This window comes from Colletotrichum destructivum, chromosome 2 (genome assembly GCF_034447905.1).
Source record: "Colletotrichum destructivum chromosome 2, complete sequence".
In the NCBI taxonomy this organism is placed as follows: Eukaryota; Fungi; Ascomycota; class Sordariomycetes; order Glomerellales; family Glomerellaceae; genus Colletotrichum; species Colletotrichum destructivum.
In genome coordinates this window covers 505,602-521,139 of record NC_085897.1, presented here as the reverse complement: position 1 = coordinate 521,139, position 15,538 = coordinate 505,602, and the positions used below count along the sequence as shown (strand labels likewise).

Here is a 15,538-nt window from a genome sequence, read left to right as displayed (position 1 = left end):
CAGAGATCGGGAATCTGCGCATCTCGCTCGACTTTGCGCAAGCGTTTCCCCATTCCGCGGTGGTGGTTCTAGATGAGACAGATGATCGGATCGTCCCAAGCAGGATTGACTTTTTTTTTTTTTTTTTTTGGCATTGGGATGAACCTGAACGGGACGACTCTCGGGCAAGGGAGCGCGACAGTACCCGTTCGCAACCGTGCAGGCCTGGAACTGGACCCTTGCGAGAGCTGGAAGATGAAATGGTATTTCCGTCTGAGACCTGGCTTTCGTCAAACTCGGCCTAATCTGCCTCATCGGGACAGAGAGAGGGAACCCGTGAGGAATGATGCCCGAGTCGGGGTTTCCCTTCCAACTCGTATTTTGACACATCGTTTTCCCGGTTCCTGGAAGAAGGGGGCGGCCCTGTCTCATTCGGGGCGACATCATCGATCAAACCTGATACTGAATGTGAGGCGTCGTCTGAGGGCTGGGTGTGCAAATTTGTAAGTCCATCTAAGTGAACGAGTTAGAGCTCTCTACCTTCGCCAGCAGCTAGAGAAAGAGACTCTAATATTACACAGTGATGACTGCTTCGTCAGCAAGTACACCCGCAGCTCAGTGGACAGGGCCTTGATATCATCATCGTTCCTACTAGATCCTCAGACTGTAAGAGGGCTTTAACTCTGCAAAGCTGCTGGCCTTGACGTCGCAGAGACTGCGAATGAAGCCGGGTATTACTGAGAAGTTTCATCTATCGAAGGACCGACCGAAAGGGAGACTACATAGTACAGCGCGTTAAATACGGGAATACTCTGTTATGTAGATTGACAACACATGACTTTCTCGCATGAATCATCATGTGTTTTCACGAGTAGGAACTGGAAAGTTGGGCAGCCAACAAATGTCGCCACCAACGTAGCCAGTTCGACAAGTATAGGCCCGGATTTGCTGGATTTGCATTGACGGCTACGCTATTCGTTTCACAACTCTTCTCCAAATACCTAGGGATCTTACTTTGATTTAGCTACATTTAACAAGGAGAAGAACCTGGAGAAAACAATCATGATGATGTATATGTAGGTCAATACTCTATCGTTATGCATACTACTATTACAGCTGAGTCTGGCCCTATGGGAACACAAAACTACACAAAAACGCCACACCCCCAGCGACAGCAGCAAACGTAAACGTCGAAATGATGGCGTGATGAAAAACCTGCAACACGAGGGCCAGGAGCTCCGGGGGCACGAAGTCGGAGTCCCTTAACCGTGCGGCCTGGCCGGCTTTCGCGAGAGCATGCGCCTGGTCGGGATCCAAGCTCGGCAGATCCGCAAGGCCCCTGGCAAGCGTCGTGGCAAAGATGTTCTGCGCAATAGAGATGCCCAAGGCCGCGCCGAACGAGTTGGAGAAGGCGATCATAGCGTTGGCGATGGCGGCATCGCCCGACCGCATCGCGAGTTTCTTTGATCGCTGCACCGCGACGTAGGGAACCTGCCACGCAACGCCCAGAGCGACCCCCGATAACAACTGAAAACCCACGACCATGCCTAATCCCGAGTCAATGGACAGCATGTGTAGTAGGCCTGCTCCGACGACAAAGAGGGCCGTTCCGACCCAAGCGTACGGCCTGTGATGTGACAAGGCGCCGCGCGATGACATGGCTCCGCCGGCAAACACTCCAGCCAAGGCCATGGCCCCGAGGTAGGCGAGGATGCGGAGGCCGGAGGCCGTCGCGCTCATGCCTTGTACGACTTGGAAGTAAAATGGTAAGAAAAAGACGTGCGTGAATAAGGCCGCTGAGAGCCCAAAAACCAGCAGCACGCCGCCCAGGACGGAGCGGTCCCGGAGAAGACGGGGTGGGATCACGGCGTCGTCACCGTTCACCCACAACGAGGCAACAAAGAGGGCCGCGAGAATGACCGAACAGACCAAGCAGCCCCAAACCCGCCCGTCTGACCATGGGTACTCTGTCCCACCCCATTGGAGGGCTAATAGCAGACTCACCAAGGCCGGAATCAGGAGAGCAGTGCCCAGCGGATCCATCCTCCGCACCTTTTTCACAAAAGGCTTTTCCATGAAATGAATGGCTGTGGACGTGATTCGTGAGTCCTGGCGGTCTGGTTGACAAGGGGCAGTTGATGCCGGGTCAGTCTCGACATCAACTTGCGCAGCATCATGCGCATGCCCGACCCCGTGCATTTCTGTATCCAACTCTGGCGGAGGCGACGGCCGGGGAGCTCGGAACATGGCCAAGATGCAAACAGCGGCGGCGCCGCCAATGGGTAGGTTGATCCAGAAGCACCACCTCCATGTCAGTCTCGGCGCGTCGGTAAAGGCGCCTCCCAGAGGCGGACCGACCAGAGACGCCAGGCCAACCATGCTGGACACGATGCCAAAAAGCGCGGGGGCCCTTTGCGGGCCTGCTGCCATTGCGAGCATGTTGATGGCGCCTGAGTAGAGCGCCGCCGCCCCCGCGCCCGAGATGACACGTCCGGCAACGAGTGCCCCGGAGTTGGGCGCGGCTGCGCAGAGAATGGAGCCCGCTTCGAAGATGATGAGGCTGCCGATATAAATCCACTTGACGTTGAACTGCGCGTATGCTTTTCCATACGGTAACTGAAGTGCCGTCGATGCGACCAGAGAGGCACTGCGGTACAGTCCGGCATCTTGGAGCGAGTTGAAATCGGCTGTTATGCGCGGGATGGCCGTGCCTGCCTCTCTCCACGTCAGACCAGATACAGTATATGATGACGTGAATATAAGTAGAGGCATCGATATGACGTTTGTTTAACTGGTTTCACTAGACATACCTAGGATCGTGTTGTCTACTGCTGCCGCAAACGCCACGAGGCAGAGTCCGAAGGTCAATACACCAATTGCAACTGTCTTTTGCACAGGTTTCCCTTCCTTGCTGGTGTCGACTTCATGCGTCTCGAAGGCTATTGGGCTTGATTTTGCGTCTTTGGCACTGCCGGACTTAGTACTGTCCAATATGGGGGACCGGTGGAAAGTCTCTCCCGCGCGATGTTGCATCTCCTCAGTCGACGCGGCAGCAGACATGGCGATAACCCTAGTGAGAGCCTCTTGCCCGAGTGTATGCTAGGTAGCAGCAAGTGCACCCGTGCTTTTGGGCCTTGCAAAACTCTTTTGTTTTGTTGTTCTTCGTCTCAGTGCTCTCAGCTTGATGACAGGGATTCAGTCGGCACATTAAAAGCATAAATCCTTTTGCAAATCACCCGAGTGCCGCACACAGGTTTGTAGTGATCAGCCATTCCTCCCCCAGCATCTCGGCAGTCATCTAGTAAACGGTCCGTGTGGGCTGAGCTCTTGTTTTAGGGAGCAGACTGACTTCGTATTACACAAGGGGAGGCTAATCGAGTAATTAATCAAGCCCATCCAGGTACTTACATACCAAGCGCTCATACGCAAGTACGTGATAAATCAATCACTCGGTATTAGGGCTACTCGTTCCCGTCATGATATCACTCGTCGGCGGGCTAAGATCTCAGCCTTCGGATTCCCGATCCTCTGGCTTCGGACTGTAAAACATCTCTTGTCATCTACCACCCCGGGATCCTCCTTCAACTTCAAATCGTACATAGTGACCAGCTCGGCGAGCATCATCTTGATAAACCATCCCGCATACTGACGCCCGCAGCACGCCTGGACACCATAGCCGAAGTTCAGCTGCCCCGGGCTATTCAAACGTTCTGTCAGTCAGCAAAGTAGTAACGTAAGGGTAGAAGGTGGGAGGTTGAGGAAGCTACAACCCTGAGTATGAGTAGTTCAGCGTCACCTGCTGAGACTCGGATTCAATGTCCTCTCTCATCTTGTAAAACCTCAGACCATCGAACTTCTCAGGCTCCGCCCACCTCTTTGGGTCGAGATTAATGGCGTCAGTCATGTATGAGACTTGGGCACCAGCTGGGAAATGGAGCCCTGTCGAAATCGTCATCGGTTTCAGAACCTGTCTGGTCAAAGTGACTGAGGTGGAAGGTCGTCAGAGACAGGCGCAATACATCCCTCTCCATTGACTCTTCAATCTTACCGAGGGAGGCGGCGTGGAGCCGCTGAGACTCCTTCATAAAACTGTCCATCTTTGGAACCTGTGAGAGCCAGGTTCTCGTGTCTGTTCGATCAATTCCATCGAGCTCCTTTCTCAGGATTTCTTGGTACTCGGGGTAGAGTGCAATGTCGTAGAGAACTTGCCAGAACTTGGGGCCGCCACGTTACCACATCAGTGTCTTTGACCTAAGCCTAAAACCCTTCGAAGATGGAAAAAAACATACCGTTTCTGAAGTTGGATGCATGGCGGTAAAAAGCAGCTGGTATTGCAGTGTCATGTGAAACATGATATCTCCTTGTTTGTCGGCATCTGTCACGGCCAGAAAGTCATCGATCATGGTCCGCTCCCGATCCATGTTCGCTTCACTACGATTCATCCCGAGTCTAGAGGCGTCGTACTCGGACTTCAGAAGGTCTGCAAGACGCCTCTCCTCGTGACGCAAATCTCTGTAACCCTTGACGAAGCGATACACAAGTGGCTGTACCCATAGTGGCCACTTCTGGATGCCTCGAGCTGCCGCCCATACGTAGGCCAGGTAGGATACTTGTCCGTCAACCCAATCTTGGTTTCGGGAGAGTGACTTGCCCACGAAGGCACGAGCCATGACTTGGGCTGTGAGCTGACCAGCGGCGTAACTGACATTGACTGACGTCCATTCCTTCTCATCAGTATAGCCGCGTCCGCCACCGTCAAAAAGCCGAGAGCAGGCCACCTTGGTCTCGTCTATCATGGGCCCAATGAAGCGCGCACCATTTGACACGAGCCCTAACTTGGTGCCCTTGAGAAAGGTATTGTTATTGATGCCGAAACCAGTGGCCCATGATGAGAAGTACTGTAGAACCATATGGCCGAAGGATACCTCAGTCCTGGGGTGCATACAGAGCTCCTGGATGTGACGGGCGGGCAAGAATACGATGAAGCCGTCCGCCGTCATGACCTTGAACGGCTCGTCGGGGTACTTTGATGTGTTATCGGCTGATAGATATTTTGTGAAAAAGCGGCAATTCTGTGACACACCTGTAAAAGACCTCTTTTGAGAGTCGATCCCAGATTTGGTCCGTCCCTTTGGACCTCGGGGCAGTCAAAATCCCAATGCTTCTTGGCTTTTGCAGCTTTTGCCCGAGCCGCCACCCACAAGCCAAACACGGCAGCGCAAGTCACGTATAACAAAATGCACGATAGCTTCGCCGCCGATTGAGCTGAAATGTTAACCCAGGCATGGTGCAGGGCATCTCGTTGGGAGACGAGTTGAGGGAAGTTCTCCATGATGACCTGGGTGTTCTAATGCTCCAAGACGTAAGAAACAAACAGTTTGATATGCGTGTGTGTGATTTGCAAGAATCACCTACAGGTCATATATCATGTTAGCAAGGAAAAGCAGCGAGTGGGTTGCGACGCACGGGTCAGTGGCAGGAAACACAACCCCTTCATCGGGTGATTTGATTGTCACGAACAAAAGGCTCCGATTTGGTCTCCTACAAACCAATCTAGAACAACATCCAACAGTCCTTCCGAACCTAACGTTTCCAGAAGTTCGACTTGGGGAGAACCCAATATAAACTAGCGAATCATTCACATATTGAAAGTGAAACCTTTCCACCCAGCAATCCATGTAGAAATTTGCGACAAAAGCATTCTTACAGACAGGTCGTTCTGGCTCGAACATCGGAGACAGGTAAAGTGTTTACATGTATTCGCAATCCGCGGCATGTCCTTCGAAGCTTGCCGGCAATAGTAGGCCAGAAGTTCGCGAGCAGGATATATTTCAGCTTCTATTGTCGACTCATCGAAGTCGGTTCTTGAGGCTCTAAGCTGAAATGACTAGCTCAAGGCGTTCACAAGAAGGCCGCCATCAATGACAAGCAGAGCGCCATTCATGTAAGCACCCGCTGCGCTCGAGAGCATCAGAACCGGCCCAACAATCTCCTCAGGGCGGCCCGGGCGACCGGCAGTTGATCGCAATGTCGTCTTTTGCGCTATGGGATGCAATCCCCAACTGGTCTGGTCTGTGTCAGCGGCAGCGCTTGGTGGTTTATTGCCGTCTGTCGGCATCGTCGTCGTCATATCCGAGGGAAATATTCCGGGGCAAATGGTGTTCACGCGGATCTTCATCCTGAGAAGACACAGGTTACCCATCAAGACTCCAGGGATGCTAGAGTGGAAATCACAGATAAATAGAGTGATGGAGACAAATACTCACGGACGAAGGCGAGCTGAAAGCAACAGGGCAAGTTTGGTTTCTTTTCAAGAGTTGGTTTAGCAAGTTGGAATATTCCAAATCGAGGAGCTGGAACGAAAAAGTAAGAATGGAGTTTCAGAGCAGAAAACGTACCGGCCGCCTTTGCGAGATCATAAGCTACTGATGTCACCGACCTTTGGTTTGTCAACGCGGCGAGAGACGAGATGACCAAGACGTTTGGATCGGCGGCTTTGCGTAGCAATGGAACAAAACATGTCGTCATGAAGTAAACCCCGTTGACATTGACTAGACCCATCATTTTAGATTTCGTTTTCAAGCTTTGGTTTTCGCGTGATCATACCGTGATTCGAGCGATCAAAATCCTGACTTTGTTTGTCTAGTTAGCGCCGCATGATGGACTCCCTCAAACGGGCTCGCTACTAACTCATCGACGCCATTGAGTAACATATGCTCCACCTCATCAGCTGTCGAGCGAGGACATCAGTTGTAACTCATACCAGTGTTTACAGTGGAGGCTATCCCTTCAAAGAGCGGGATGTCTTCATATCCTAGGAGACAGAGAACTCACCATCGTCGTTATCTTTGGCAAAGACTTTCCAAAGGGTCATCAGCCCAGCGCAGTTGACGAGAGTGTCGACCTGAAAAGCACAGAATAGGTGAGCGCAAGAAAATGAAGACGACGAATCTCCGAGAGATTCATGGAAAGGTGCAACTCACGTGGGATTCGCGGGCCTTGATCTGCTCGGCCACTCTCTCGCAGCCGGCCTTGGTCCCCACGTCCCCCTGAAGTACATGGATGTCGCCACCAATCTCGCTGGCAGCCGTTTGAAGAGTCTCTAAACGCCGGCCGACGATATAGACGCGGGAGCCGTTAAGAGCAAAGCCCCGAGCTATGGACTCTCCAAGGCCCGAACCGCCTCCCGTCACGATGACGACCTTGTCTTTTACCGAGAAGAGCTCTCCGATGCCGAGTGATACTTGTGGGGAGCAGGAGAGACTCTTTGGTAAGAGGTTGACCTCGATCATGGCGATTAAGACACTTGATATGCGAAAAGGGCCCGAAGAATGGATATGAGAAGAGAGAAGCCACCCAGTTGTATGACCACTCTATTTCTAACCCCGAGCCGTTTTTTCAAGCCTCGGATCTGAATATTTGGTAGATGAGTAATTATGATTTAGCAATGCGCTGTTACTGTGCCAGTAATTAAATCAGCCGAACCTTCCGCGGCAAAAGCATGATATCCATTTTGTCATTGAAGTCTCGGGGAATTAACAGCACCATGGTTTCACAATCAAGCAAGATTCATTTGTCAAGAAACACGATCGTATTTGAACAAAAACATTTAGCGGCAAGCAAAGGAATCGACATGCCAAGGTCTGGTATACTGCGTGTGTAGAAAGGGAACGCCATTGCGGCCACGAGTCAAAGCCAGACTCAACGTCGCTAAGAGACGTTTCTTTCCGCCCGATAGAGTGCAGATGACTTGTGATGATGGAAGATTGCAAATGTAGTTTTATCACGGAGAGGACCGCGGCTGTGCTTGGTGAATCATTCGATGATTGTAAAGACGGCAGTGGCCAAAAAGAATGTTATGAGCGAAGTCCTTGGAATATTAATAGAATACCTATGCATAGCTGCTGAGAGCCTCAAAGAACGACTTACTGGAGAAAAACTAGCCGGCCGGCTCCAATGTCAAAGCTTCGGCAGTCAACCCCTGGTATTGCGACCGAGTCTAAAGTAAACTCTGCCGAGATCTGTCCGACACAGATTACTTGAGACTTGAAGTGCCCAGTGTTCAACCGGAAAGGCCGTGGTGTGTGTTTGTTGTCTTATAATTGTGTTCAAGACCCTACGTTGACAAACCAGATCGCAATGGTGTCGGCTTCGCCAACCGAAATATTTCATTCAACTACCCAGACATCTCGCCAGTATCACGTTGATGCAGAAAAGCAGGAGCTGCAGACGGAGACTAAAGACGACATCTTTCCAAAGTTGAACAAGACTCAAAAAATCATTGTGGAATGTCTGAGGGAGATTTGCCCCTTCCAATCAGTTCCTGAAATCCTTCCCGACAGCGACTTTCGGGAATTCCTCCAGAAAGGCGGTTTGGACAGCCCGAGCATGCTGATCTACAAGGCAAAATTGGAGGCAAGACTTTCTTTGAAATCCCTAATACCGATCACATGTCTCCTCCAAGCCCAAACTGTAAAGGCGCTGGAAACCGAGATCATGAAAGTCTCGGTAGCAAGTAACCGCAGTCTACTGCTTCCTTTCACCACCAAAGGAACCCAAACACCGCTGTTTCTCTTCCCGCCAGGAGGCGGCGAGCTACACTGCTGGATAGAGCTGGCTAGCCGTCTTCGCAATCGGCCTCTGTACGGGCTCAGATTGCGCGGCTTGCAACCTGGCGAGACGACATTCGAAAGCATTGACGAGTTGGTGGAATGCTTTCTCGAAGAGATACGACAGGTGCAGCCTCATGGCCCTTATGCATTATTGGGCATGTGTTTTGGCGGAAATATCGCCTTCGAAGTCGCCAAAGCATTAGAAGCCGCGGGAGAGGTGGTAGCATTTGCTGGAGGTGTCGACAATGCACCAAACATCCTGAAAATGAGTTTCGCAACGCTACGCTTTTTTATCGTCGACCTACTATCGACAAGACGCCTGATCACGCCTTTGGAAGCAGGTCAAATGAAGGACGGTTTACGTGACCAGGACCCTGCCTCGTTTCCCCGACTTGTCATGCGTCGTTTCCGCACCCGTCTCCAATCTGCAGGCGTCACTCTCGAGAGACTCGAATCCTGGCACCGAGTCTTTTACGGCAACGTTCGCATGGCTGAGGGGTATCTTCCGCAAGGCAAAATCGCAAGCTACACGTCTTTTAGGGCCAATCCACTGTCGGAATGGGGTGTATCCGAGGCCGAATGGGAGATACGCGTTCGGGAATGGGAGGACTACTCTCATTCATCAACTTTCCATTTTGTGGGGGGTAATCATTATACGGCGCTAACCAAGGATCACGTTGATGACTTTGTGACTTTGTTGGATTACGAATTGAAGCTCCAGGGGGTGTAGAGGCGTTTTATGCCCTAGCCTACTTTCTTTCTCTTTTTAATTCAAATGGGAAAATATCAAAGTGCGATATCGTGGATGAGCGAATAAGGACTTACTTCGCCAAGACCTGTTGAGTTGAATATCTCTGGTTTGATGCCAAGTACAAGAGAGTGTTTTTTTGCCTTCGATTTTCTAGAATCCCCAGTTCTCACATTCTCGCTCGTGCCACTACTGCGCGGATTCGAGCTAACATCATGCTCAATTTATTATCGAGTTCATTGTCCGCATCCTTCGTTTGTCTTGGTAAAGTGCAACACTGACCGGCCGATCGCAACTGGAGATAAGAGTCATCCCTGTATGTTGCAATCCTCTCCCTCAGCTCACGAACACCTGTAGCCATTCTCAAGATTGCGCTCATGATGAGGCTGCGTGCCATCGCGTCGCAATCTTCTTCATCAAGAGCAACCCGGCCTAGCACGAAAACATCTCCCGACGTATCCATGTTGTTGTCTTTTGATCCTCGCCTTAGTTTCTCATTCATTGCTTGTGCGGAAGATTGCCCATGTCTGCGACTGATTCGTAAACCATAGGCACTTTGTGCTGCCTCGAGGAGGCTCAAGACTGTCTCCAACGTTGATTGTGTGGCAATCATGATTTCCAAATCAGTAACACAGCATTGGCAGTGTTGTGTTGCTTGTACAAGTTTCGAGGAGCGCCAATCTAAACTGACTATTTCTTCGAGGCTGAGAAATCCGGCTTGATTCTGTTGCTGGTAATACGGCAAATTTAGGTTGCGTATCTTCTGGATGAACTGACAGGAACAAGTCGGAGAATTCATGGTTCTCAATTTCAACAGTACAGCTATGATGGGCCAGATAAAGCACAGGCTGCTTCTTCTGTTTTTCTTTGGGTACAAAATTGTCCGCCTTTAGTAGAATCTCTAGACTTTGGGCTTGCTTATAAGATGCCCTCACCAGCTGCAAGATGACGCTAAAGAACACCTGCTGCATGGTGAAACTATCAACGGCTACTTCAGAAGACCCGCTGAGATCTTTTGCGGCTAAACTCCGCAGGGTTTTCACCGCGAATAAGAGTACAGGGTCCAAACTTGAGACGTGCGACTGACTGACATCCCGAAAAAGTCAATCAATTTATTATTGATCGGAACTCTGTACGAATGAGATGCAACGTGGCGTCGACCTGGACTATGACAAGAACCCACAAACCGAGAACGGCGAATCCTGTGCGTCCCTTTGATTGTCACAAAGAGATTGAAAACTCTGTTTGTTCATACTGTGCACTTTTTAGTGTGAAGTGCCGGGACCGTTGTCCGGACAAATCGCGACTCAGGCAAATCGCGACTCAGTCACTGTTAGTCTACTTGTTGCAATACGCCAGCTGCTGGGTGTCCGCGGGCAACGACTCAGTTCATACGAATGTTGCCAGTCCTGCTTCATGCGCCAGTTTACTCCAGAGCTTGGACTGGATCGCTGCCCACAGGCACCCTCGTCGTGCCGTGTGGTAACGGTTTGATTTCGCTGTGATCGATGCGCCATGCCAATCTGATCAGAAGAGGAGACAAAAGTCCGTCACGCTAAGCTAGGTATGTTTGGCCGAACTTTAAACTCAAAATGAGTCTCGTACATCGTCTATATCCGTCGACCGCGGAAAGTCTACATATCAATTTTCTTTTCCCGCTCCGCTTCACTAAGTAGACATGCATATAGATGCATTTCCTCTTGCCAGATCTTGCCAGAGGTCTAAGTCCTAGACAAAGTCAGTTTTACGCTGGTCGCTATTTGAATGCTACTCCGCACGTATAGCCGTGCCGCGGTTGGGGGGATAAGGGCATCCGTATCATTACGATGGATTCCAAAGTTTACTTGTTGCCTGTCGTTTCTCTTGGCACTTCAGAGGCACTAGCTGGTAATGACTGGCATCTACAATGGAAGCTAAACTCTTGCCTCACAGGAAAGGCTAATCTAAAAGGACAGACAGGGACGATATCAACAAGGGTATACGCAGAGGCTGACCTGTGTCTATTCTCCCTTTCTCTGATTCTGAATCGCTAACTGGACTTTTGGTCAATATTGTGACGAAAGAAAAATTGGTATTGAGTAATTAGGCAGGTGGATATCCCCTCAATCGCGAGACAATGCCGAAACTGCCAAGAGTGGGGTACAGATAGTAGCCAATGTGGACTTGGGTGGTGCCAGTGAAGCCAGGCCAATGTTCCTTTTGCAGTTACCACAATCTATAAGGTCGATTATGGACTTAATGACATTTTGGACATTCACATTTGTAAGGCTGTGATTGCTCTGGTGACTAGGTTCAATTTGTAGATGTAGTGCGGAGTAAAAGGGATCGCGTCATCTCATGGTTGAGAGGATACATCGTGGTAGGTAAACTGAAGAATATCAGCTCAACACCGTAAAGACCAGAAACGCCGAGTACTTACGTTGTATGGGTTCAACAGGAGGGGTGGTGCATCATCAGGGTGCTTGTCGAATCTAAGTTTAGTTTTTGGCTGTGAAACAAGGACAGAAGTGTGGAGTAAATATGTTTATCCTCGGGAGGATCATGAAAGTTCATACATCTTGGCTTGAAACATTCGATTTCTTAAAAAACCTAACTTTAAAAAAAGAGTTGACTGCCCAGCGTTGACTTTTATCTAGCTAATGAATGATCATCTTTGTGTGAACTCTGGATTAACACCCATAAACCGCCCCACCCTCCTTCGCAACTTCGGATCCTTCGCAACTTCGGATCCTTCCTTCGCAACTTCGGATCCTTCCTTTGCTTCGGATCACTCCTCATCCCTAACATAAGTCATGTGCATCGGTCAATCATGTGGAGAATAGTAATTAATGATCAAAACTACCAATCTATTGTGTCAAGGGATTACTGACAGCAGTTAGTTGGCCATTCTTTTACAGCACTGTCTTGGTTTTCCACATCTGGTATTTTGGTCTACGAAGTCTCGATGGAGCAGCAACATGACATATCAGGTTACAGTGAAGGCGGCAGCGACAGCTACTCAAAAGCTATCAATGAAAAGTCGACCAGATTGAGAGCATCATGCGACTCCTGCACGCGTGCCAAACTCAGATGCGATCAAGAAAAGCCCTCGTGTGCCCGATGTACGGATCGGAACGAGATCTGCAACTACAGCCCCATGGGACGAGTTGGCCGACCACGACGCCCAGCAACAACCACCGAGTCGGCTGCACCGCCCTGTCAAGCAGCACAGAGACAAGCGATCATGCGAAAGAAGAAGACAGCGCAGCGGCTTAGCGTAAATGATTTGTCTGGAAGTCCGGGTGCAGAACAGACACTGGAATCCACGTGCGCGGAGCCCGAGACAGGGGACCGACTTCCACCAACAAGCCGTGACCGCCGATCCACCACAGACAGCTCGACAAACACCTACACGGACAATGATACGAACGATTTCATTCTTGTACGCGCAGAAACCTCCTTAAATCTTGGCCCCATGGTTTCAAGGCGCGAGGGAAAAGGTAAGCTCCGAGACTTCGCTCGATGATGCTATGAACCAAATCTCAAAGTGTGAATCAGATGTGTCGCCCATACCCAGCACAACCCCGTGTCCACGGGTTCAAGATGGAGTCCGTGGTAACGAAACGGACCTGGACGTTAATTCTTTTGGTCACCACACCTTAACATCGAAGATTACCACAGCTGAGACCAATTCGTTGAAAGATGCTGGCTTAGACACCATGGATCTGGAGCTCGATACCATCATGGACGCCGACTTCGATTTTGACGTTGACTTCGACGCGATCATGCACCCCGATAGTCCTATCAAGCAAAATCAGCCGTCACTCGTGTCACCCACTCCACTGGTAGAGGTGCCGATAAATCAACCATCGACAGTTACTGGTCAGCTCGAGAACGCCTGGGAACGGGTCATGTCTGGGACCTCGGAATTGCAACGCATCATCAGTGCTATTGCCCCCGGGAACTCTTGCTCATCATCTTCCAGCACAAGGTGCTCCTGTCCGAATTTGATCGGCAGACTCCAACTATTTGCTTTGCACCCGAGATTGGCGCCACACAATCACAGAAAAAGTCGTGCTGACCGTCATTCCCACAGCCGGCCACCACTAGATCTCTTGGTTTTCCTTGACGATGTTGTTCATCAAAGTATCTCAGCCGTGTTATCCTGTGAATTCTGCAGCACATCGCCTCGTGTGCGGCTCACCCTGTATCTCCAAATCGATTGGCTCGTCGATGTGTTGAGGGAGACATTGGAGACAGACCTTCCGCGATTCTTATCATCGCATAAGGGGCTTGATCTCGTCAACGCAACACATTCGGGTGAATATTCTGTGGGTACAAATGTCCTAGGCCATCATGTAGCCCCTGCATCGAAGAACAGATCAGCAAGACAGAATGCTGAAGATGAAGGCACAGACAACAGTTGGAAGCATGAGTCAAACCTCCTTCGCCTCGGATCCTTCTGTCTGGAAGGGGAGCTGTGGCAGATATGCATCCGAGAACTCTTCAAGGCCCGACTGAATCGACTATCCCGCGTGGTGGAACGAATGGCTGGACACAAAAGCCAAAATGGGTTCCATGCTGGAATAGACAACATAAAGACCAACTCGTTGGAAAAGGCCTTGGTAAACATGACAACGGATGTTTATTCAAAAATTGAATCGCTGTTTGGCATGATCGAGCTCTGCGAAGCCTGAAGCACAATATCTAGAGCCGCGACATTTATATTAGCTTTGGTTATAGGTTCATTTATACAGTATGACGCTCAGGATAGCTATATTTGCAACGAGAAAGCCACTTTTCACGCTCATGATCGTCAACTTACGTTCGGTGTCCTAATCAGTCCTGCGAGTCTGGCGCATGATTAGCTTGAAAAAGACGATGAACCACCGCTCGACCAGTGCTTTGGGACAAGATGAGACCGATCCTTGTGATCAGATCATGAGGGGATGCGGGCACTCGGACTGAATAACAATGCCATATACCTCACACTAAAAAAACCATGCGAAGCCTTTGAATATTACCAGATTGCCTCCGGCTCATTTATATGAGCATCAAACCACCAGTTGAGATTGGGCAAATCGCGTGCTGCTTTGGATAAATGGTTTGAAGGAACGCAGCTACTTTGTAGTATACCTTGGAATTTCTCAGCCACGCTTTTACGCTATTCTGAGGTCATCTGCTCCTGGGAATGTTCCGACTCATGTCAATCACCAATAGAAAATTGTCCGAGGCACTGCCCTGATGAACTAGAACTCCATTCGGACTTCGAATACTTGGCTCGGGTATGCGCCCACCAACCTCTTGTCCAAGTGGTAGTTTACTGTAATCTCAAACGATCCGGCGATTGAACGCTAAGCTTGGTATATGAAATTCAAATGGGCAGTCTTGCGTTTAAGTTCTAGGTCAGGCTTTCTACATTGCTACTTTTTCGACACCATGAGGCCCTCTGTCGATGTCGTCCAAGTGTCCCATCTTGCACAAAACGTGGCTGTGGGTAGGTAACGCTCATAATTTCCTGGGTTTGGAGTTCTATCTCGGACCCATACTCAACGTTGTCTAATCCTACTTTCTTTAGTGACACTCAACTCTCCATCCAATCTAAATGCTCTTTCTCGGGAACTGGTTGACCAACTCTGCTCTGTTCTTCGCCGCCTGGATGATGATGTAGAGGGGGTAGCAGCTGTTGTAATTACTGGGTGCTCACCGCCAAGATCCTTCTCATCTGGATTCTTTATTGCCGAACTCGAGGCATTGCCTCCATCAGATGCTGTCAAAAAGCTTAACACCCTCGTCACCACTGTTGAAGGACTTTCCGTACCGGTCATCGCTGCCGTTGCTGGAATCGCCTTTGGGGGAGGGTGTGAGTTGGCCTTGGCGTGCGACATGATATATAGCACTGTTGATGCGCGCTTCGCCCTTCCGGAAGTAAAACTAGGCTTGATACCTGCCGGCGGCGGTTTAAGGCATTTGTCTATGGTGGTTGGACAAGCGAGAGCAGCAAGTCTAATACTGACGGGTCGAGAATGGACTGGAGCTGAGGCGGAGAGGTGGGGCATGGTAACAGAGTGTTTCGATGATTGGGAACAGTGTTTGGCGGTAAGTAACCCATTTCGATCCATTCTATTGGCTTACTGTAACCGCTTCTCAAACGATATGATGGTGTGATCGCTGGCTAACAGTTCTGCTTTAATCTGTGCACAGGGTGCGGTGCAATGCG

General features: G+C 50.1%; 7 protein-coding genes across 7 annotated transcripts; 2 read left to right on the top strand and 5 right to left on the bottom strand.

Annotated features, from left to right (window-relative positions):
• Window positions 1-1,107: 1,107 nt before the first annotated feature.
• On the bottom strand, window positions 1,108-3,039 carry CDEST_02348 (Putative major facilitator superfamily, MFS transporter superfamily; the record flags this gene model as incomplete). The annotated part of the gene is made up of 2 exons (XM_062918507.1): window positions 1,108-2,690; window positions 2,790-3,039. The coding sequence occupies 2 exons, from the start codon at window positions 3,037-3,039 to the stop codon at window positions 1,108-1,110; spliced, it is 1,833 nt and encodes a 610-aa protein (XP_062774558.1).
• Window positions 3,040-3,453: 414 nt separating this feature from the next.
• Window positions 3,454-5,311, bottom strand: CDEST_02347 (Putative cytochrome P450; the record flags this gene model as incomplete). Its single annotated transcript, XM_062918506.1, has 5 exons — window positions 3,454-3,676; window positions 3,750-3,963; window positions 4,028-4,193; window positions 4,269-5,003; window positions 5,063-5,311. The coding sequence occupies 5 exons, from the start codon at window positions 5,309-5,311 to the stop codon at window positions 3,454-3,456; spliced, it is 1,587 nt and encodes a 528-aa protein (XP_062774557.1).
• A 555-nt stretch (window positions 5,312-5,866) lies between these two features.
• CDEST_02346 (Putative short-chain dehydrogenase/reductase SDR, NAD(P)-binding domain superfamily) lies at window positions 5,867-7,271 on the bottom strand (the record flags this gene model as incomplete). The annotated part of the gene is made up of 7 exons (XM_062918505.1): window positions 5,867-6,158; window positions 6,246-6,285; window positions 6,378-6,473; window positions 6,586-6,611; window positions 6,670-6,709; window positions 6,814-6,883; window positions 6,963-7,271. 7 exons carry the CDS (start codon window positions 7,269-7,271, stop codon window positions 5,867-5,869), a joined length of 873 nt encoding a protein of 290 aa, XP_062774556.1.
• Window positions 7,272-8,118: 847 nt separating this feature from the next.
• On the top strand, window positions 8,119-9,321 carry CDEST_02345 (Putative thioesterase, alpha/Beta hydrolase; the record flags this gene model as incomplete). Its single annotated transcript, XM_062918504.1, has 1 exon — window positions 8,119-9,321. The coding sequence occupies one exon, from the start codon at window positions 8,119-8,121 to the stop codon at window positions 9,319-9,321; it is 1,203 nt and encodes a 400-aa protein (XP_062774555.1).
• A 187-nt stretch (window positions 9,322-9,508) lies between these two features.
• CDEST_02344 (uncharacterized protein) lies at window positions 9,509-10,138 on the bottom strand (the record flags this gene model as incomplete). The annotated part of the gene is made up of 1 exon (XM_062918503.1): window positions 9,509-10,138. One exon carries the CDS (start codon window positions 10,136-10,138, stop codon window positions 9,509-9,511), a length of 630 nt encoding a protein of 209 aa, XP_062774554.1.
• Window positions 10,139-12,283: 2,145 nt separating this feature from the next.
• Window positions 12,284-14,015, top strand: CDEST_02343 (Putative zn(2)Cys(6) fungal-type DNA-binding domain-containing protein; the record flags this gene model as incomplete). The annotated part of the gene is made up of 2 exons (XM_062918502.1): window positions 12,284-12,818; window positions 12,877-14,015. The coding sequence occupies 2 exons, from the start codon at window positions 12,284-12,286 to the stop codon at window positions 14,013-14,015; spliced, it is 1,674 nt and encodes a 557-aa protein (XP_062774553.1).
• Window positions 14,016-15,081: 1,066 nt separating this feature from the next.
• CDEST_02342 (uncharacterized protein) lies at window positions 15,082-15,377 on the bottom strand (the record flags this gene model as incomplete). Its single annotated transcript, XM_062918501.1, has 2 exons — window positions 15,082-15,252; window positions 15,336-15,377. 2 exons carry the CDS (start codon window positions 15,375-15,377, stop codon window positions 15,082-15,084), a joined length of 213 nt encoding a protein of 70 aa, XP_062774552.1.
• Window positions 15,378-15,538: the final 161 nt, after the last annotated feature.